The sequence below is a fragment of the Haliotis asinina genome, chromosome 13 (genome assembly GCF_037392515.1).
Source record: "Haliotis asinina isolate JCU_RB_2024 chromosome 13, JCU_Hal_asi_v2, whole genome shotgun sequence".
NCBI lineage: Eukaryota > Metazoa > Mollusca > Gastropoda > Lepetellida > Haliotidae > Haliotis > Haliotis asinina.
The window spans coordinates 10,586,335-10,611,012 of NC_090292.1; the positions used below are offsets into that span (position 1 = coordinate 10,586,335).

General features: G+C 38.6%; 1 protein-coding gene across 3 annotated transcripts in view; it reads left to right on the plus strand.

Moving 5' to 3' along the window:
- The window catches only part of LOC137260043 (streptococcal hemagglutinin-like), a 56,478-nt gene extending 42,003 nt beyond the window's left edge, over positions 1–14,475 (plus strand). The window contains exons 6-11 of one of the 3 annotated variants that reach the window (XM_067797734.1): positions 152–219; positions 5,386–5,537; positions 6,046–6,191; positions 7,241–7,432; positions 9,804–9,850; positions 12,105–14,475. In XM_067797734.1, the coding sequence (XP_067653835.1) occupies positions 152–219; positions 5,386–5,537; positions 6,046–6,191; positions 7,241–7,432; positions 9,804–9,824 (579 nt within the window). In that variant the 3' untranslated portion in view covers positions 9,825–9,850; positions 12,105–14,475. The remainder of the gene's footprint in view (positions 1–151; positions 220–5,385; positions 5,538–6,045; positions 6,192–7,240; positions 7,433–9,803; positions 9,851–12,104) is intronic. The other 2 variants (XM_067797733.1, XM_067797732.1) reach the window with 2 other exon arrangements.
- Positions 14,476–24,678: the final 10,203 nt, after the last annotated feature.

Here is a 24,678-nt window from a genome sequence, read left to right on the forward strand (position 1 = left end):
ACACACAAGTAGACTGAAAACGTAAGAATTTATAGCCTGACCATCTTGATTGTCTTCTATTCTCAAGACGCTGCATGTATTGAAAGAAACGTCTCCAGCATGTCCCGATTCTCATGTTCTCTGTGTTGACATGTTTCCCTTGTTGTTCCAGCTGAATGACCTGTACATGGCCAGTAGTCTGAAGGACCTGTACCTGGGGATCTCTGTCATGACATTCAGGTGGGTCTTACATACAGGTGGGTCTAACATACAGGTGGGTCTAACATACAGGTGGGTCTAACATACAGGTGGGTCTTACATACAGGTGGGTCTTACATACAGGTGGGTCTAACATACAGGTGGGTCTAACATGCAGGCTGGCTTAACACGCAGGTTGGTCTAACTTGCAGGTAGGCCGGACACCCATGTGGGTCTAACACCCAGGCAGGCCTATCATAAAGGTCAACAGCGTCGTGAGTAGGTTGTCCCCGTTAACGTAGGGCGACGAGCAAAGCCACGCGCATTGTCCAATACCTTACTGGTCTGTTCGTGGCGTCAGCTCTCACGTCAATGTTCCATTTCAACACGACTACAAAGTCTTTGTCAACTGCCGCGTCCTGAACCCTGCAGTGCTTCAGTAGGTCGAACTGTGCTCAGTGTGACAACATTTTGTAGGACTGCCCATGCTCGTCTATGACACAATAATTGTGGATCTTGTCTATGAAACTCTTGTCTATGACACAATGATTGTGGATATTGTCTATGAAACTCTTGTCTATGACACAATAATTGTGGATCTTGTCTATGAAACTCTTGTCTATGACACAATAATTGTGGATCTTGTCTATGAAACTCTTGTCTATGACACAATAATTGTGGATCTTGTCTATGAAACTCTTGTCTATGAAACAATAATTGTGGATCTTGTCTATGAAACTCTTGTCTATGACACAATAATTGTGGATCTTGTCTATGAAACACTTGTCTATGAAACAATAATTGTGGATCTTGTCTATGAAACTCTTGTCTATGACACAATGATTGTGGATATTGTCTTTGAAACTCTTGTCTATGACACAATGATTGTGGATCTTGTCTATGAAACTCTTGTCTATGACACAATAATTGTGGATCTTGTCTTTGAAACACTTGTCTATGAAACAATAATTGTGGATCTTGTCTATGAAACACTTGTCTATGAAACAATAATTGTGGATCTTGTCTATGAAACTCTTGTCTATGACACAATAATTGTGGATCTTGTCTATGAAACACTTGTCTATGAAACAATAATTGTGGATCTTGTCTATGAAACTCTTGTCTATGACACAATAATTGTGGATCTTGTCTATGAAACACTTGTCTATGAAACAATAATTGTGGATCTTGTCTATGAAACTCTTGTCTATGACACAATGATTGTGGATATTGTCTTTGAAACACTTGTCTATGAAACAATAATTGTGGATCTTGTCTATGAAACTCTTGTCTATGACACAATAATTGTGGATCTTGTTTATGAAACTCTTGTCTATGAAACAATAATTGTGGATCTTGTCTATGAAACTCTTGTCTATGACACAATGATTGTGGATCTTGTCTATGAAACACTTGTCTATGAAACAATAATTGTGGATCTTGTCTATGAAACTCTTGTCTATGATACAATGATTGTGGATATTGTCTTTGAAACTCTTGTCTATGACACAATAATTGTGGATCTTGTCTATGAAACTCTTGTCTATGACACAATAATTGTGGATCTTGTCTATGAAACTCTTGTCTATGACACAATAATTGTGGATCTTGTCTATGAAACTCTTGTCTATGACACAATAATTGTGGATCTTGTCTATGAAACTCTTGTCTATGACACAATAATTGTGGATCTTGTCTATGAAACTCTTGTCTATGACACAATAATTGTGGATCTTGTCTATGAAACTCTTGTCTATGACACAATAATTGTGGATCTTGTCTATGAAACTCTTGTCTATGAAACAATAATTGTGGATCTTGTCTATGAAACTCTTGTCTATGATACAATGATTGTGGATATTGTCTTTGAAACTCTTGTCTATGACACAATAATTGTGGATCTTGTCTATGAAACTCTTGTCTATGACACAATAATTGTGGATCTTGTCTATGAAACTCTTGTCTATGACACAATAATTGTGGATCTTGTCTATGAAACTCTTGTCTATGACACAATAATTGTGGATCTTGTCTATGAAACTCTTGTCTATGATACAATGATTGTGGATATTGTCTTTGAAACTCTTGTCTATGACACAATAATTGTGGATCTTGTCTATGAAACTCTTGTCTATGATACAATGATTGTGGATCTTGTCTATGAAACTCTTGTCTATGACACAATAATTGTGGATCTTGTCTATGAAACTCTTGTCTATGACACAATAATTGTGGATCTTGTCTTTGAAACTCTTGTCTATGACACAATAATTGTGGATCTTGTCTATGAAACTCTTGTCTATGATACAATGATTGTGGATATTGTCTTTGAAACTCTTGTCTATGACACAATAATTGTGGATCTTGTCTATGAAACTCTTGTCTATGACACAATAATTGTGGATCTTGTCTATGAAACTCTTGTCTATGACACAATAATTGTGGATCTTGTCTATGAAACTCTTGTCTATGACACAATAATTGTGGATCTTGTCTATGAAACTCTTGTCTATGATACAATGATTGTGGATATTGTCTTTGAAACTCTTGTCTATGACACAATAATTGTGGATCTTGTCTATGAAACTCTTGTCTATGATACAATGATTGTGGATCTTGTCTATGAAACTCTTGTCTATGACACAATAATTGTGGATCTTGTCTATGAAACTCTTGTCTATGACACAATAATTGTGGATCTTGTCTTTGAAACTCTTGTCTATGACACAATAATTGTAGATCTTGTCTTTGAAACTCTTGTCTATGACACAATAATTGTAGATCTTGTCTTTGAAACTCTTGTCTATGATACAATGATTGTGGATCTTGTCTATGAAACTCTTGTCTATGACACAATAATTGTAGATCTTGTCTATGAAACTCTTGTCTATGACACAATAATTGTGGATCTTGTCTATGAAACTCTTGTCTATGACACAATAATTGTGGATCTTGTCTATGAAACTCTTGTCTGTGACACAATAATTGTGGATCTTGTCTATGAAACTCTTGTCTATGATACAATAATTGTGGATCTTGTCTATGAAACTCTTGTCTATGACACAATAATTGTGGATCTTGTCTATGAAACTCTTGTCTATGACACAATAATTGTGGATCTTGTCTATGAAACTCTTGTCTATGACACAATAATTGTGGATCTTGTCTATGAAACTCTTGTCTATGACACAATAATTGTGGATCTTGTCTATGAAACACTTGTCTATGAAACAATAATTGTGGATCTTGTCTATGAAACTCTTGTCTATGACACAATGATTGTGGATATTGTCTTTGAAACACTTGTCTATGAAACAATAATTGTGGATCTTGTCTATGAAACTCTTGTCTATGACACAATAATTGTGGATCTTGTTTATGAAACTCTTGTCTATGAAACAATAATTGTGGATCTTGTCTATGAAACTCTTGTCTATGACACAATGATTGTGGATCTTGTCTATGAAACACTTGTCTATGAAACAATAATTGTGGATCTTGTCTATGAAACTCTTGTCTATGATACAATGATTGTGGATATTGTCTTTGAAACTCTTGTCTATGACACAATAATTGTGGATCTTGTCTATGAAACTCTTGTCTATGACACAATAATTGTGGATCTTGTCTATGAAACTCTTGTCTATGACACAATAATTGTGGATCTTGTCTATGAAACTCTTGTCTATGACACAATAATTGTGGATCTTGTCTATGAAACTCTTGTCTATGACACAATAATTGTGGATCTTGTCTATGAAACTCTTGTCTATGACACAATAATTGTGGATCTTGTCTATGAAACTCTTGTCTATGACACAATAATTGTGGATCTTGTCTATGAAACTCTTGTCTATGACACAATAATTGTGGATCTTGTCTATGAAACTCTTGTCTATGATACAATGATTGTGGATATTGTCTTTGAAACTCTTGTCTATGACACAATAATTGTGGATCTTGTCTATGAAACTCTTGTCTATGACACAATAATTGTGGATCTTGTCTATGAAACTCTTGTCTATGACACAATAATTGTGGATCTTGTCTATGAAACTCTTGTCTATGACACAATAATTGTGGATCTTGTCTATGAAACTCTTGTCTATGATACAATGGTTGTGGATATTGTCTTTGAAACTCTTGTCTATGACACAATAATTGTGGATCTTGTCTATGAAACTCTTGTCTATGATACAATGATTGTGGATCTTGTCTATGAAACTCTTGTCTATGACACAATAATTGTGGATCTTGTCTATGAAACTCTTGTCTATGACACAATAATTGTGGATCTTGTCTTTGAAACTCTTGTCTATGACACAATAATTGTAGATCTTGTCTTTGAAACTCTTGTCTATGACACAATAATTGTAGATCTTGTCTTTGAAACTCTTGTCTATGATACAATGATTGTGGATCTTGTCTATGAAACTCTTGTCTATGACACAATAATTGTAGATCTTGTCTATGAAACTCTTGTCTATGACACAATAATTGTGGATCTTGTCTATGAAACTCTTGTCTATGACACAATAATTGTGGATCTTGTCTATGAAACTCTTGTCTGTGACACAATAATTGTGGATCTTGTCTATGAAACTCTTGTCTATGATACAATAATTGTGGATCTTGTCTATGAAACTCTTGTCTATGACACAATAATTGTGGATCTTGTCTATGAAACTCTTGTCTATGACACAATAATTGTGGATCTTGTCTATGAAACTCTTGTCTATGACACAATAATTGTGGATCTTGTCTATGAAACTCTTGTCTATGACACAATAATTGTGGATCTTGTCTATGAAACTCTTGTCTATGACACAATAATTGTAGATCGTTTCTAGAAAATTGTACCGCTTCACTGTTATATAAAGCAGTATATGTAAATATACTGTAGCGGTAGAATTTTCTAAAATTCTTCGATTTCATTCATAATCCTAACATATTAAAGCAATGCATGATTGTACAAGTCCAGATTTTATTAAAACACATTGCCCAAACGTATATTCGAACCACTGTGCCCAGTGACATGAAGCGCTGCAATTGACCCTGAAGGGTTGCGTCCCTTGGGCAAGCATCTTTGTAATTGTCATATCTGATTTCGCCAACTACTGAATGTCTGAGATCAGCGCTGAAATGATGTGAAAGGATACTGAATGGCAATAATCTCTCACTGTTATCTATAACCTTGTATGTTTCCAGTCAAGGCAGCATAGTCGTCAGCTACACGGCGGAGTTCAACAACAGCAACAACGTGACAGGCGAAAGTGTAACAAAGGCATTCTTAGGCGGACTTATTGACGGCAACAGATTGGGCAACTACACCATCAATAACGCCACCGTCAGCCATGAAGGTGAGGAAGACTGGATGTTCACTTCCATCAGAACACATGGCTAGATTCGACAGGCATTTGACAAATATCTAAATGGAGACACATCTGAGTAGTGTATCATCATCATCATGAGTTGTCACTATGTTTTCTTACTTCTTTCATGTCAGTCAGATCGCCTCCGTAGTGTAGTGGTTAGAGCGACCTCACCTCACCTCACCTCACCTCATTGCATGGTTTCACCCATGAAGGCCCGGGTTAGAATAATGACCTTCAGTCACTCAAGTTTGTCGTAAGAGGCGATTAACGGGATCGGGTGGTCAGACTCGCTGACTTGGTTAACACGTGTTATCGGTTTCCATTTGCGAAGACTGATGCTCTTGCTGCTGATGTCTGGATTGTCTGGTCCAGACTCGATTATTTAATGACCTCCGCCATATAGCTGGAATATTTCTGAGTGCGGCGTAAAACTAAACTCACCCACTCACTCACTTCCTTCCCTTTGTTCATTCTTAAACACCAATTCTTACAGTGATATCGAGGACAACAGCGCCGTCAGCATCAACGACGCCAGCTCCAACACCTGTACCCCAAGACGAATTCCCCAACTGGGCTATCGCCGTCATAGTGTGTGGCTCCATCCTCCTCATCTTCCTCTTCTTCATGATTTGCGTCCTGGTCAGTTGGGGGCACCGGCCATTTCCATTCCAGAATGAACTCTGTACCTAATGTGAAAAACGTCGTACCGTATTTCCGTAATACCAAATAATGTTCCCAGGAACGAACTACTCTGAACACACATCACTCAGACGTCACCTACCATGGACTATTTTGTTAGGCGTTACCAAAACTTCACCTTCCATGAACTATTTTGTCAGGCGTTACAAAACCTTTATAGGACTTCCATGGAAGAGAAATACTGCCATTTTCTTGCCAATAAATATCATAGGTGCAGTCTTTGGTTCCATCCACGAATAAGATGATCACATACTCGTAGGTAACACATAAACCCAGGACTGTGTATTGCCAAATGAACTGTGTTGCAATATATTAGGATTCGTCAACCCGTATACGTATTGCAATATATTTGGAGCATAAGTGTTTGGCAGTGAATGAAGTACTGACAAGAGCAATCTCAAACTTAAGTTACATAGTCAGGGATTCTATTTTCTCGTTTACACAATTTTTGCAGCATTATGCAGTATGCTGTTTGTCATTGAAAAAAGAAGGAAATAATTTGTTGTGAATGAAAGTCTGTGTAGATTTTAATTTAATTAATTTAATTTAAAATCACACAAACTCTGTGTTCTTTACTACATATACTGGTTCTCATAAATATGTTGCAATACGTACCGTTTGAAAAGTCTATTAGATCTGTGAAGGTCCGGGATAGAATGGGCCTTCAGCAACCTATGCTTGCCATAAAAAGCGACTATGCTTGGTTGACACGTCATCGGTTCCCAATTGCACAGATCGATGCTCATGTTGTTGATCACTGGATTGTCTGGTCCAGACTTGATTTCATTTACAGACCGCTGACATATAGCCGGAATATTGCTAAGTGCGGCATAAAGCTAAACTCATTCACTTACTCAAAAGCGTGTTGTGACACACCGGTACATCGGCAATACTGTGCAGTCCTACTTACCAGCACAATACTTGAGCCGCGCACCTTGATACACCTTTGACGCCTTGCTCTAATGTTACCCAAATTTCCTTTCCTTCAGTGTTCCCGCCGTCACACACGGCAGAAGTACAGGATGGAGGAAGATCCGGACGACATCGGCTACAGACGCACCTGGGCTGACTCTCCTCACGAATACGCCTACGACAACAAACTGGCGGTACCCGAGAGCAACGAAAACGGAAAAGACGCGCCCGTCAGTTACGACATGGCCGACACACTACCTAGAGATCAGGTGAGCTGGTTACCATGACTACATGAAGAGGGAATGGGGTGGAGGTGGGATGAGGGGGTGTCATAAGGCGAGAAATAGAGGCTGACGGTGGATAGACGTGATAAGATGGTGAGCTGGGATATGAGAGTCTATTTGGACATGATTTTCAATACATATGGATAATACCTCGTGTAGTCCATATGTGTGACTGTCAGTTTGGAAAACAACGTATTTCTTGGAAATGCTCTACGACACACGTTTGAAGTGAACAGATGAAGGGAAAGTAATTGGTTTCTGGGTAAATTTCGTTTTTTTTCTTGATTAATTTTGACTGATTTTTCTCAGTAGTGGTTTTAACGAAAATTGTAGTTCGGGTATTGGTGTAGACTGTGTCTAGATGTGCCGTCATTAGTACACGTTTTCTATGCTCAATTTCGACTTCTAAAGTATCGAATTAGTTCTCTAGAGTTGCACGCCTTTGGAATGCATGGATCCGATAATGTAGACAGATGCACTTGTGTTTATCGACGTCCGATTCAAATTTCAGTGTTATCTCTAATGCCTCAAACAACCTTTGCTATGTTACCTTGCCGATGTCAAAGGATACTGGGTGGTCAAAATCACCTCCGTCAATACTTTGAGTTTGCTTGCATTCTTTGGTATGGGGATTTCTTTTTTTATTTGGTCTTAGTCTTTCGGGTTGTCTCCCATCGGTATTCCTGGGTTTATTGCAATTTCCTTAGCATTTACTGGATTTGGGGGAATTGTTTTACTGATTGCGTCACCAGGATTCCCTTGGGTCTCGATGACACAATCGATCCCGGCACCACATCCTGGTATTTGACTGAAAGGAGGATTGGGTGGTTACAGTGTACACCGGTCAAATAAGGGTTGCTTGTCAGCCACCAATAGTCAACCGTTCGGAAAACAACAGTGACATGGACCGGTGCTCACACTATCATCCCCCGGGTTTACCTGTTCAAGGTGATAGCCGGAGTTATAATCCTCGCACATTCAGCCACCTGTGTTTCACCTGCCCCTCCCGCCCCCAATCCCGCGCACATACGCTTGTAGTACAGAGCTAGATGCATGGCGATTCAACAACATATAGATATTATTTTTCTGGTTGTGCGTTTGCAATTGTAAAGGTGCACTTCGTGCTTTGTCATTTTATGGAACAAGATGGCTGGAAATGTGAACCTCGTGTAGAAGTGCTGGAGGAAAGTGGTTAAGCTTATGCGCACCACATTAACTACCTGGGTTTGTTTCTCAGAGTGAAACACCCGTGAAGGTCCCGGGGTAGGATAGGCCTTCGGCAACCCATGCTTGCCATAAAAGGCGACTGTGCTTGTCGTAAGAGGCGACTAACGGGATCGGGTGGTCAGGTTCGCTGACTTGGTTCACACATGTCATCGGTTCCCAATTGCGCAGATCGATGCTCATGTTGTTGATCCCTGGATTGTCTGGTCCAGACTCGATTATTTACAGACCGCCGCCATATAGCTGGAATATTGCTGAGTGCGGCGTAAAACTAAACTCACTCACTCACTCAGAGTGAAACGCAAGGTCGGTTTGTACTCCTCCATCATATGGCTGAAATACGGCGCAAAACAACAATCACTCATACAAGTTCCAACCATCTGTCCTGAATGTTCACGCTTGACTTCAAGCATGGGATATTAGTGGATACATACATATGAACAGACCAGACCAGACCAGACCCGACCAGACAGCGTCAGGAAGCGAATATCATCACAGATGCTGATTATATGAGATTCTACCATTTTAGAAGCCTAAGCGTAACTGCCAATTTCAACGTATAAACCTAGCACCGTTCACCCCGACACCATAATACATTTGAAGCAAAATTCATGACACCTGGATTGACCAACACATCACAAATGTTTCGAAAACATTTCTCGACTGAAAATAATTGCCGACAGTTTGTAAACTTCTGTTTGAAAAATATAGTATCAAATATTTCATTATTGAATAACCTTTCCTTGTTTGTTCCAATGCTAGACGTTCGTTCTTCATGCCGAAGACCGGGTTCAATTCCTAACAATGTGTGAAGTCCATTTCTGGTAATCCCACGCCGTGATATTGCTTGGATATTGCTACAGCGGCGTAAAACTGCACTCGCTGACTCCATTGTTAGCGACCATATGCATATTTTCTTTTGGCCTTCAGTATATGTTAAAAAGACCCCTAAATATTCAGTAGTCATCATTCGGGAAAGGAACGAAAAATGCTTCAATACAATTTTAAATCAACATTCTGTTACTATTTCCCAAATGCGTCCACGCTTCCCAAAGCCACATGGTCTGTTCTGGTGCAGTTACCTCCCTTTCATTATATACAATGCATGACGTCACATTCCTTATTTGTTTAGCAACGAACCACATCACTTTGAGTAAGTGGTGTGCAAGACTTGATGGTGTAAGTATTGTAGTCCAACCTGGTGTATGTCCTAGCACTAACTCCCCTTCGCTGACTCACGTAACACGTCACGTCGCACATGAAGCTAAAAATAGGCGACGTGACGTACGTCAGGCGTTAGGACACTGAAAGGCACTAGATTTATATTGCTAATTGTGCTTGGTTATTTTTGGCATTTCTTTTGCCTTTTCTATCAACATCCCTCGTTAAAAGCGAGTAGCCTGTGTGTCAAATACCTGACTGCATGAATCAGACGAAGAGCACCCTTCACTAACCCGTTGTTGTAATCACGTGATTTGTACTGTTAGTTAGATGCACAAGTTCTGAGTTTTGCAATAAACTGGTTCCTGACGTCTGTTACGCAAGGCAATATGCTCCGACTGTGATGGCCGCAGTAAACACATGATATATGTATTCATTGGAAGGGATGTCATGCCTTCCAGGCTAACACCACGTGTGTTGGTTCCATTGTCCGTACGTATTTAACTGGGATCAATCTGCAAGATGTCAGATGAGATCCTTGAGGTCAAAGGGTTGCATCGTTGTCTGAAATCCAAAGTTCGAATCTTAATGAAGATAAAATATTTCGACCACGTTTGTTTTGGCGTCCCTTGCTGTGGTGCGGCAGGGCGGTTTTTTTTGTTTTGTTTTGTTTGTTTTTTTTCTTAAAATTATTTTTCGGTACGTTAAACAGTATCACCTTCATCTGTCGGCCAATCACAACCAAATGCAAAGCCAACAGTCGGTGCAGGTATCAGTAACGGCAGACGGAACCTGGATAGATGTTGTTGACAAACTCTGGTTGTTTTTCAGGTGATATCTTACTTTGACATCTAACACTCTTACCTCGCCTCTAAACCGGTTTCTGAAGAAATCCAAATGATGACGCAACTGAAAGGCAGCGACCATCGTTTTCTAATGAGTTCATTACTACCATACCTAACTTATTTATTAACAACCTTAATACCAATCTTCATAAGCGGAATGATGCGTAATTAATAAATATGATACTTTTTAAAAATCCGATAATCACAGTAAACCTCTCGTGATAGTATTTTTCTTTGCGATTTTAAGGAGTAAATGTTAACAGATTTTACCTTTCCATGTTTACTTTCAATGTAATGTAAAACGTCAATTTTGAATCAACCATTATTATACCAGTGAAGATCCGAGTAAGAACTGATCTTCAGCAGCCCATGGTAACGGGTGGCCAAGATGGCTAACTTGGTTGACACATATCATCGGTTCCCAGTTGCGTAAACCAATGTCCATGCTATTGATCACTGGATTGTCTGGTCCAGACTCGATTATTTACAGACCGCCCCATATAGCTGGAATATTGCTGTGACGTAAAACCCATCTCACTCAACCATTTATATATTGTTTGTGCACTCTTTCTTGTCTATGGTATCATTCTACCTCGTCATTTCTTCTATCATGTTGTATCGTCAGTTTTCATACCAACAGTTTAGTCGACAGTGTTCCAGTAACGAAACACACACGGACAACCCAGAACTTGTCCAGGGCCCGTATTCTCGAAACGGTCGTAGCCCTAAGAATACTTTGATCGTAGCCAATGTGTTAAGAATGGGCTTAAGATCTTCCTAGGGCTACGAACGTTTCGGGAATAGCTAGCCAGTTTATTAGCATGAGGGTACAAACATTATAGAACCCAAAATCCATTCATTTGCGACAGTAGTCCCCAGCAATACTCGTAGTATGGGTGTACTTGCTGTAGTATAGCTACATAGTTTAACATATACCGTGGGGCTTAACTGCAACAAGACAATGTTAACCGTAGATCATGTGATGGACTTTTGTCTACAGATATACCGCAACTATAGCTTGTCTGTCAGTATTCCGTACCTAAACTAGTCTGTAGCAGACATAACTGGTACTCTTATCAAGATTCCTATGTAGAGATGAGGTTTCTCTATGTAGTTTTCCACTTTCATTATACATATGGCTGGCATATTCAGTTTTAATTAAACGTCTTGCTGTCTTTTCTGTACAGTTTTAGTTATCTACATAGTTTCTTTCGTATAATATATGTGGTATCTACCTAAACTTTAAAAGAACGTTGTCATTAAACTCTTTTAATCTTAAGTCAGTCAACTTTTTTCAGAGGTAAAATAGTTCTGTCGAACAGAAGTTGATCTTCATTTTCATTCTTGAAGCTGAAGAAAACACCGGCTTTGCTGTAGAAGCGATAATTCTAATTTCGGGTTTTAATTTATGTGGTATATTTTTACAGTTGCGAAATGGTCGTCCCGGAAGTGAACGTGCTGGGTTCACCAACAATGCAGTGGTATTCTTCCATGACAACATCATGACACTCTACAACGAGGACCAGGAAGCGTGGGAGACGAGACTTTAATGACGTCACAGGCGGTGACGTGTGGGGAACTGTTAAATTGGATCACAATTACGTCACGAACAAAAATGTGATGACGTCACATCTTTACCGTATACTGCCATTCCATGACAACGTCAGGCATATCCCGGTTATAACGTCATTAGATACTTTCCAGCAGATAAAGAAATGACGTCCCTGGACCCTGACGTGACAAGAATACCAAAGTAACTTCCTGATTTTCTGGAACTGACAATTGTGTGGTTGTGAGCTGCTTCAAGAAGGTTACAATAGTCATGACGAGGTGAAAGATTTTGCGAAACAACATCGATGCGTACATAAGAGAAGGGATAACCATACAGGTGATAAGGTCAAGGTCACAAAAATGTACGTCATGAACATTCCTGGTAGAGCGGGGAGATAACTGTGCTGGAAGATCTCGAGTGATGCCGCTATGCAATATGTGTGTGGATGATATGTAGGTGACTGTTCTGTACATTGTAGAGACATTGATTAGAATAATGTAATCAGAAATGGCGAGATACAGTAGATAGTTATAGGACGAAGAGATGTGATGGCTTGGATATGTCGCCATGCTAGTAGGTCCGGGGTTCCTCCCCGCAACCTCCCTTCCCCCTACCCCATCCGCCTCAGTCGTTCAATCCCCTCCTGATTTCGTAATTGTCTCTAATTTTTACATTCTGTGATATATCCTCACATATACATGACATTTGCCGCTGACGTCAAAGTCTGGCAATATTTGTTCATTGAACTGTATAAGAAACTATATATACGTCTCGTGTCTCATTAACGGAGTATTAAAACCTTGCAAAGGGAAATAATTCGGTGTTATAATAATGTCTCAAATGAGTGATGCTGGATTGGTTTAACAAATATCAGTATAATACCAACATGCAGTGCCTATTATTATTAACCACAAAATATTAACAAACTACACTACCTCTTCTAATTATAATCAGCGCTGACAAAATAACGTCAACGTTGGACTCTTGGTTAGGGAATCACTACGTCGTAGTGTAATAGTTGAACATTTGACACGTTCCTTACGTCATCATGTGATAAAACTCTGTAGCTTCCTGTATATTCAGCGCATGCTCGGCATATGTAGCACGCAATGCTGATGTCATGTGTTTCCATGTGATCACAGTAAAACTATGCAACAATTACTGGACCTCTGTACAAACAAACAACCCCTATACCACTAATACTCACTAACGTCTCTGAAGCACGTCGTGTGTAAATTTAGAAGATTTGATATTACGTTATCGTTTTATTGCATATTAATTAAACATTGAAGGCCCTCTTAAATATATATATATTTGACGTGTACTAACATCTGGAGTAATGTAATGAAGTCTGTGTACCCATGTGACTTCTTTGATCAATGTTGAATGATTTCAGTGTTCTCAAGGTCAATGTATTTGTCATCAGTGACTGCCCAGATCAATGCGTCAGTTGTCAATGCATCCGAGGTCAATATGCCCTAGTTCAGTAAACTTTGTATCAATACACCCTCGGCCAAAGGATCTCATATCAGTACACCCACGGTCAATTAAATTGATATCAGTACATCCTCGGTCAATAAACCTGTATCTGTGCACCCTCGGTCATTGAATCTGAGGTTAATGTAGCTGCAATCAAAACACTCGCTCGCTGCAAAAGAGGAAATATTTCGTTGGCAAATATAACAAGAGACAGTGCCACCGAGATCTGTTTCATCTAGGGCATATCCCTGATACATCCGGGCTTCATCTAGGCCAGGCAATGGTACCCGAGATCAATTCACCATTGACTTTATACAACGTTAACACGAGGAACTGCCAGTTCAGTCATTTTGGGGTGCATGGTGGGCATAACAGCATTTGCTCCTTACCTTTCCAAAGATGTGCACTGTTTAGCATTATTGTTGAAATATTTAAATCGTCCTACATGTACAGTCTCTGGTTTATCTGTATTTTAAATAAAATATTCCTACATCACACATCACCGTCTGATAGGTGCCCTTATTTCGTAGAGCCAAGGTCCAGGTGTGCCTTCTTCCGGAAGGGAGATAACCCATTAGCACTGTTGCCTTTGACGATGACGCCATTCAATATGTATATATACAAAAGTTGATTTAAATGTAAATAGCGATGTATATATAAATGAAATTTTTAAACAGTAATTTTGCTCATATTTTCATTTTCATATTTGCATATACACATATATGTTTAATGTAAAAATACATTTAATAAATGACAATATAGATGAATTTGTTCACTTCTCAGTGATTGATGTTGGTGTTTCCTTAAGACTCAAGAAGCAAATGATGAGTTATTTGACAACTGATGTTCAAGGATCAGTGTCTCACCTCAGACAAGTGGAATGTTTGTTAATGTACAGGTCATCCAATACAAAATTGCACAGATCGACTCTCACGCAGTTTCGTACGAGATTTTCTGGTCCAGATTTGATAATTTAAGGACTGTTGCTATACACCTGGAATACTGCTGAGTACGATGTAAAGCTCACTTTGTTATGTGACCACGCTTACCCACCAGCCTACAAGTAAAGATCTGGGTTAGAATTGATCTTCAGCACCCCATCCTTGTTGTATAGTGTCATTAACGGGATCGTCTGGTCAGTCTCACTGACTTGGTTGACACGTCATCCTATCCTAGTTGCGTAGATCGAAGCTGAAGTTGCTGATCACTGGATTGTCTGGTCCAAACACGATTATATACAGACTGCCGCCACACAACAGAAATATTTCTGAATGTGGCTCAAAACAACAAACAATATTCCAACCCTACTGGTCGTGGCATGGTTTAGACCAGACAAACATGTGACTGAGGTTATGAGTGACGGTCTCAGACGTGGGTTACCAAATCGCTTGGTTTTTCTATCCGGTCAGAGCAAGGGCGTGGCATGTCATACATTACATATCACACTCTAATATGGTAATATCTGGAATTTCGCTGCGTTCTCTGTAATTGCTGCATTCTGGTGGTCGGAGCTGTTCACGTGACATTGCATCATTTTCCATTCAAAGCCAAACAATTCGGCCACGCCAGATATGATCTCGTATACACATTTTGATGGTTTGAATCACTGGATGGTAAAATCAGTGGTAGGAACACCAACGACTGAACTACCCTCGCCAACAACAAAACAACCACCGTCACCAACCACACACCAATAAAGAGGTTGTTAAGATTACCCGTGTTACTATACCAAACCAAACACATGAACAGCTAACATCAACATTTAATAAACATCAACATCAACATCAACATCAACATCAACATCAACAGCCATAGCAGCACAGCCATGAAGTGTCCGCTTTTCATGCATTTAACCCCCTGGATGCCGAGTTTTTTTTCAGGCGCACATTTTCGTAAGGTTTGACAAGTGAACGTTGTGCGAGATTTGCGCTCGTGTTGCACTGGATCTGCGTACGGATATAAAATTGCACAGAAATGTAGAATATTTAATTTCCTATCCATTGGTATAAATATAATTGCGGCTGCCTCAGGGGTTTGAGAAATAGACACTGCTAAAAGTTGTACAAAACTTTTGCGTGTGTTGAAAAACAGTAAATTTCTCCGTTTTTATTCGTGCACCAATAAAAGCACTCTGCTACGAATTTTTTAATTTGGCATCTTTACGGAAAGTGTGAGCGAAGAAAAGACAGCTTGATATCTGAACGACATAAGTGTATATGAAATGGATGTATGTGCTAATGCATAACGTCATACTCACAAAATCAAAAATGACATGCAATAAATGTCAAAAATCGATTTTCTTCTATGACGTCAAACGTCGACAGAGAGGTCATGCACGTATGAAGATAAGGGGGCATAACTCAGCTATGGTTTACATTAGGTCAATGTAACTCCGATCACATGCAGAGAATTTGCTGTGAATACGGACAGTATATTTCCGTTATGTTTTGTTCACAGTGAACCAAACTATTGCAATACAAAGTTCCCCAATGTGAGAGGATACCTTTTGGTAGTTTCACAATTTGTAAGAAAGGATGCCAGTGTACTACATGAAAAAGCAGGTAATAGCGATTTGGATGTCCCTATCCGATACATATTTTAGTTCTTAGATTCCCATATTCTCCTGTTTGTGTATATGTATTTTTATTAATTTTGCATCATTATTAACGGAGTAACAGCCACAGTTTCAAATGTAATGAAATAACTGAAAATAATGCGACATTTTAGTTGAAGTCACGACACGTTTTGTGCATTTTGTGACGTTGGAAAAAGACGACTCTGGCTGCTGATTAGTATATATCTAACCTAATTTCCACTCAATGTGCAAAAGATTTCGGCTTCTGTGTCAGAATTCAACACTTCTTAGCCAAAATATGAAATGAATGCTTTTCCACTGAAATGTTGTCAACAATCAACAATTAGACGGTTTCACTACATATCACACCTGCTTAGCATCAATTTAGCGTAAATGAATATTTCACAACACCTGAATATTCATTGAGTATTCATTTAGGAAAAAGACTTTTCTTCTCATGATTATGAAATCAATTCCCTTCATAAGTATGCAATGAAAGATACAAAGAGATCGCATTTTCAGTAAAGACGTATTAGAAAATGGACACAAGGCTTGTCCAAATTAAGACTTGACCTGATTTATAAATTTTTAACAATTTTCGTATAAATATTGTTTGAGTTAGACATTCTGCCATCAGATATATTTTAATCGCATTTGAATTGACTTTATTATTGAAAAACAATGATAATGAATCATGAAACGTTTTGACAAACTCGCACCTGGTCAATTAATATTCATAATAGTTTTGTCTATAAAAACGACACAAACCAATACAATGAACAAGACAATTCCTTTAAATAGTAGTATGTGTGCCCCTACATTTGATAAAAGGTACAAATCATTTTCATTAATATTATCCGTTTTACTTATAAGTTGGAATTAAATCGCTGTTTATTAACCTGTTCATATGAAACTGCAATATTTGTCCCAACGTATTGAATATTGCACATCACGGGAACTAAAGCACATGTTCCAGTAATGGCTACGTGTGATCTTCCAACACTTGTGTAGAGGCTTAAAATGTGGTACAGTACACTTACTGAGTCAATTTCCCATGTAAATATTAGTCAAACAAGCAAAAGCTTTCAAAGAATAAAAACGGATACCATATATCCACACATGATATGGTGTTGAACATGGATATATGTAGATACTGAAATCAGTTTCATGAAAAAATATCTGAACGATGGGCAAAATATACATCACAATACTGGAAGTGCAATGGGAATGGTATGGGCATTGTGTTTACTCTTGGTCAACCGACCTTCACCTCAAAGAAATTGCCTAATATGTGCAACAATGTTGACGTGTGACATCACTACCGATGACCGATTTCTTTCAAAATGGCGGCTTCGCTGAGAAGGGTACGCAGGATTTTGCGCCGAGTTTTTGCTTGATTCAGGGATCTTTTGTATATAAATGTGAGATGTAAGTAATCAGAATTATTCTGACTATCTGTGTATTGTTATATGTTCTTATCGTTTACATTGTAAATGACGGAAGAAGCCAGAAATGCCGATAAGTACCGTTGTCGTTCTGCGTGATTTTGCGTCAGTCATGGCGTCACGCTGCACTAAAAGTTTGACAGTTTCTTATGAATTACCAAATTATTTCACTGTATCTATTTTCAATTTGCTATTTTTTGCCACGATACTCTTCCTCTGAATATACTAAGCGTATTGAGTCATTGTAAGCAATGATTAGAGGGCTGGATGTTGGAAAATTTCCTAAAATGCTACACAGTGTAAAATTGGAATTTTTCTTTGTTTACATTTCAGTCAAGCGCTGTCTTTCGAGCACAGCGTTCGTTTTCATACAAAGTATATGTCGTTTCGTTTTGTCTAGACAGTTGGTACATGTGACAAAGACCATTTGTAATTTGATTCTAAGATGCTTGGGGAATTCAATGATGCATTTGTCGCAGCTAACTATGAAGCATACATGATGTAATAGGCGTCTCAATACCGGCCTTCTCGACACGTGATTTTGTAAACACTATCCAGTATGGCGGAAAGCGCACTTCGGCGTTCGTGTAAGTGTATTTTCGAAAACATCCCAACCGATTCTGGGTATATCGGCGACGTTTCACAATTATCATTCCTGGTTACATGAAAACTTGATATCAGTGATCATGAATATGCTATTTTTGAAATTCATTACTCCCAGTAATTATCCGATTTTCACATTTCAAAACATTCTGCAAATAATTCTGTGAATCTCGATTTTGTACAGTTTGAAAAATGGCGACATTTACGATGAAGCCTATTTTGAAAGGCGATTTTAAGCACTTTAGCTTGCTCTGAGAAAATAGTGGATGGTATCAAGGAACGGGGAATTTTCCGCAGAATTCAAACCTGTGAAGTATTTATATATGCGTGGTATATTTAGAATTTTATTGGACTTCAAAGTGAGGGGTGAAGAGGAGGGACATATATGTCCCTGTGGCATCCAGGGGGTTAACCCCCTGGATGCCGAGTTTTTTTTCAGGCGCACATTTTTATAAAGTTTGAAAAGTGAACGTTGTGCGAGATTTGCGATCGCGTGGCCCAGGTTTTGCGTACGGCTATGAAATTGCACAGACATGTAGAATATTTGATTTCCTATCCGTTGGTATAAATATAATTGCGGCTACCTCAGGGGTTTGAGAAATAGACACTGCTAAAAGTTGTTCAAAATTTTTGTGTGTGTTCAAAAACAGTAAATTTCTCAGTTTTTTATCGTGCACCAATAAAAGCACTCTGCTACGATTTTTTTAATTTGGCATCTTTACGGAAAGTGTGAGCGAAGAAAATACAGCTTGACATCTGAACGACATGAGTGTATATGAAATGGATGTATGTGCCAATGCATAACGTCATACTCACAAAATCAAAAATGACCCGCAATAAATGTCAAAAATCGATTTTCTACTATGACGTCAAACGTCGACAGAGAGGTCATGCACGTATAAAGATAAGGGGGCATAACTCAGCTATGGTTTACATTAGGTCAATGTAACTCCGATCACATGGAGAGAATTTGCTGTGGATATGGACAGTATATTTTCGTGATGTTTTGTTCACAGTGAACCAAACTATTCCAATACAAATTTCCCCAGTGTGAGAGGATACCTTTTGGTAGTTTCACAATTTGTAAGAAAAGATGCAAGTGTACTACATCAAAAATCAGGCAATAGCGATTTGGATGTCCCTATCCGATACATATTTTAGTTCTTAGATTCCCATATTCTCCTGTTTGTGTAGATGTATTTTTATTAATTTTCCATCATTATTAACGGAGTAACAGCCACATTTTCAAACGTAATGAAATAACTGAAAATAATGCGACATTTTAGTTGACGTCACAGCGTGTTTTGTGCATTTTGTGACGTTGGAAAAAGACTACTCTGGTTGCTGATTAGTATATATCTAACCTAATTTCTACTCAATGTGTAAAACATCTCGGCTTCTGTGTCAGAATTCAACACTTTTTAGCCAAAATATAGAATGAATGGTTTTATCACTGAAATAGTGTCCTGAATATATCAACAATTACACGGTTTTACTACATATCTTATTGTGAGCAACACGCGCACCTGCCTAGCGTCAATTTAGCGTAAATGAAAATTTCACAACACCTGAATATTCACTGAGTATTCATTTAGGAAAAAGACTTTTCTTCTCATGATTATGAAATCAATTCCCTTCATAAGTATGCAATGAAAGGTACAAAGAGATCGCTTTTTCAGTAAAGAAGTATTAGAAAATGGACGTAAGGCTTGTCCTAATTAAGACTTGACCTGATTTATATATTTTTAACAATTTCCGTATAAATATTGTTTGAGTTAGACATTCTGCCAACAGATATATTTTAATCGCATTTGAATTGACTTTATTATCGAAATGATAATGAATCATGAAACGTTTTGACAAACTCGCACCTGGTCAATTAATATTCATTATAGTTTTGTCTATAAAAACGACACAAACCAATACAATGAACACGACAATTCCTTTAAATAGTAGTATGTGTGCCCCTACATTTAATGAAAAATCATTTTCATTACTATTATCCGTTTTACATCTAAGTTGGAAGTAAATCGCTGTTTATTAACCTGTTCATATGAAACTGCAATATTTGTCCGAACGTATTGAATATTGTACATCACGGGAACTATAGCACATGTTACAGTAATGGCTACGTGTGATCCTCCAACACTTGTGTAGAGGCTTAAAATGTGGTATAATACACTTACTGAGTCAATTTTTCATGTAAATATTATTCAAACAATCAAAAGCTTTCAAAGAATAAAAACGGATACCTTATATCCACACATGATATGGTGTTGAACATAGATATATGTAGATACTGAAATCAATTTCATGAAGAAATATCTGAACGATGCGCAAAATATGCATCACAATACTAAACGTGCAATCGGAATGGTATGGGCATTGTGTTTACTCTTGTTCAACCGACCTTCACCTCAAAGAAATTGCCTAATATGTGCAACAATGTTGACGTGTGACATCACTACCGATGACCGATTTCTTTCAAAATGGCGGCTTCGCTGACAAGGGTACACAAGATTTTGCGAGGACGTCTTCCTCGTTTCAGGGATCTTTTGTACATAAATGTGAGATGTAAGTAATCAGAATTATTCTGACTATCTGTGTATTGTTATATGTTCTTATCGTTGACATTGTAATCAGAATTATTCTGACTATCTGTGTATTGTTATATGTTCTTATCGTTGACATTGTAAATGACGGAAGAAGCCAGAAATGCCGATAAGTTTCTTATGAATTACCAAATTATTTCATTGTTTCTATTTTCAATTTGCTATTTTTTGCCACGATACCCTTCCCCTGAATATACTAAGCGTATTGAGCCATTGTAAGCAATGCTTAGAGGGCTGGATGTTGGAAAATTTCCGAAAATGCTAGGCAGTGTAAAATTGGAATTTTTCTTTGTTTACATTTCAGTCAAGCGCTGTGTTTCGAGCACAGCGTTCGTTTTCATACAAAGTATATATTGTTTCGTTTTGGCTAGACAGTTTGTATTGGTGACAAAGACCATTTGTAATTTGATTCTAAGATGCATGGGGAGTTCAATGATGCATTTGTCGTAGCTAACTATGAAGTATACATGATGTAATAGGCTTCTCAATACCGGCCTTCTCGAAACGTGATTTTGTAAACACTATCCAATATGGCGGAAGCGCACTTCGGCGTTCGTGTAAGTGTATTTTCGAAAACATCCCAACCGATTCTGGGTACATCGGTGACGTTTCAGAATTATTATTCCTGGTTACATGAAAACTTGATATCAGTGATCATTAATATGCTATTTTTGAAATTCATTACTCCCAGTAATTATCCGATTTTCACATTTCAAAACATACTGCAAATAACGCTGTGAATCTCGATTTTGTACAGTTTGAAAAATGGCGACATTTACGAAGAAGCCTATTTTGAAAGGCGATTTTAAGCACTTTAGCTTGGTCTGAGATGATAGTGGATGGTATCAAGAAACCGGGAATTTTCCGTAGAATTCAAAACTGTGAAGTATTTATATATGCGTGGTATATTTAGAATTTTATTGGACTTCCAAGTGAGGTATGTAGAGGAAGGACATATATGTCCCTGTGGCATCCAGGGGGTTAAAGGGGCGATTGGTAGCGTAGTGATTAATGCGTTAGTTCGTCACATCCGAAGACCCGGATTCGATTCCCCACATGGTACAGTGTGCGAAGTCCATTTTGTTTGTCCCTCCGCCTTGACGTTGCTGTAATATTCCTATGAGCGGCGTAAAGCTAAAAACTCGCTCACTATATATGTATACAACAATGCTGGTGATACACAAATGCTCACTATCAAATATTACATTTCTCTCAGTAAAGCATTAATAGGAGAGACATAAACATCACTAACTTGTATTGTAAACCAAAAGTCACTGTGTTCTGTAATCTGATTGATTGAAAAACATGATCAAATGGTATTAGATTCCCGGAAACTGCAAGACTATTCGCTGCGTATTGACACGTAGAAACATCGTAAACAATTGTTTTCTTGTGACATCAACTGTGGTGACGTCATTCAAATCATATTGTGACGTAAAGATAGAATGACGTCACAAATGAGCAAGTTCAAATGCTACCGTGGGAACCAGCTGAAACGGCTAGCTCATGACACTTCACTGCTGTACCCGTACTCGATGTAAACAGGTGCAGACAGTAAAACCTTTTGGTTTACCTTTTTGTTTAAATACTCAATAACACCCGGAGATGCTCGCCTCGAATAGCTCCAATATTGCTGATGCGACGTTCAGCAACGTTCAGCAACGTTCATTCATTCATACACCCGGAAATTGGCCTACACATGATGCTTATCGCCTAAATATCACCCGGTGTTCTATGGGAAACTTTAACTCGTTCCTAAACTTGATATTATTTTACAAACATTTTGGTAATATCTTACTAACACTGTAAAATGATTCAAAACCAGTAACCATAAGTGTATTGCATTAATACTTTATTAGATATCATTGATTCAGACAAAGTTCCTTCGGATTTCTACCAGCCTGTGCAATAAATGTACTCAGACAGACTGTGCAGTGTTTTTCAAATATTTGGTGTTCTGAGCGTCAGTCCTTTGTGAGATAATATGCAAAGAAAAAGTTGGGTAACCATATTTATCGTATAACCTGGACAGTAATCGCTGTTTTACAATAATAAATAATATAACAATAATATTCTCCGGAAAGTTCTTGGTGGGTTCGACTAGGCAGTGTTTCCTGGGAGAAGTCCCATTCGCTGTCTGGGCTGCGTGTAGAGTGGGCGAGGGCCCTGAGCTGATGATGAGCTTGACCAGCCTGGCTGTGCCAGGATCACCCGAACCCTCTCTGCTGCATTTCAATTTTTAATCTGTAAATAATAATAATTTTTGAGAATCCAACACGTTATATTATTACGCTGACGGAATTGTCCTTTCACAGCTGCTACTGAGAGCTGAGAACGTCCAAATAGGTCTGTACATCTGCTTCACGGGTAACCATATAACTGGGGACTTAGCGCAACCGTGTAGGTCTGTACATCCGCCTCTCGGGTACCCTTATAACTGGGTGGACTGAGCGGAACGTGGACGAAGTGTCTTGTCCCGAGACACAACAGAGTCTGAGACACGTGTCACACATTTTTGTGTCTCCACCGGGATTCTAACCCGGGTTTCCGGCGGGAGAGACAGACGTGTTAGCTAATCACTACAAAACTACGTGGCGGACCGGCTGTAACGACTTTACCACTTCGACGTGTGAGTGACTGCGTGAGTACATTTTTACGCCGCTTTCAGCAATACCTCAGCAACAATATCCGGTCTTTATTGATGATATTTCCAGCTTTTCCAGTTAAATAGAGGTAAGTGAGTGAATGAGTTTAGTTTTTCGGCGCTTGCAGCGATATTCCAGCAACAATATCCGGTCTTTATTGATGATATTTCCAGCTTTTCCAGTTAAATAGAGGTAAGTGAGTGAATGAGTTTAGTTTTACGGTGCTTGCAGCGATATTCCAGCAACAATATCCGGTCTTTATTGATGATATTTCCAGCTTTTCCAGTTCAATAGAGGTAAGTGAGTGAATGAGTTTAGTTTTACGGTGCTTGCAGCGATATTCCAGCAACAATATCCGGTCTTTATTGATGATATTTCCAGCTTTTCCAGTTCAATAGAGGTAAGTGAGTGAATGAGTTTAGTTTTACGGTGCTTGCAGCGATATTCCAGCAACAATATCCGGTCTTTATTGATGATATTTCCAGCTTTTCCAGTTAAATAGAGGTAAGTGAGTGAATGAGTTTAGTTTTACGGTGCTTGCAGCGATATTCCAGCAATATCAAAGCACAGGACACCAGAAATAGGATTCAGCTTTAATGGGAATCGAACCTTGGTCCTCGGTGTGACGAGTGAACACTTTAGCCACTAGGCTGCTCCTCCAACTATAATTATCATACAGTGACCTATGGGACCTGTCTACAACGTCCCTGAGTTGCAATCTACCACTCATCTTCATGAATGAGGCAGCTTTCACCAGACTTGTCGTAAACCATGGATAGCTTTAAAGGTAATTATTACCTACAGTGACGTGCCATAAGTATTGCAACAGACACATTAGCAACTAAAAACACGGAAATATTTACCGCAAACAAAAGCCTCTGTTTGGAAAACCACTCAATGTTTTCTTGTAAAATTTGGAGCGATCATATTTGAGAGGCTGCTTCTTCGTATGACACCGTTTATGACGTCATTGTTTGTGTTTACGTCCTTCACGTGCCAAGCAGACGACATGGCTCGCAATGCGAAGGAATTGACTGGAGGGCAAAAAGAACTGATAATTGAATTACATCAGAAAGGTTGGAAAAATAGT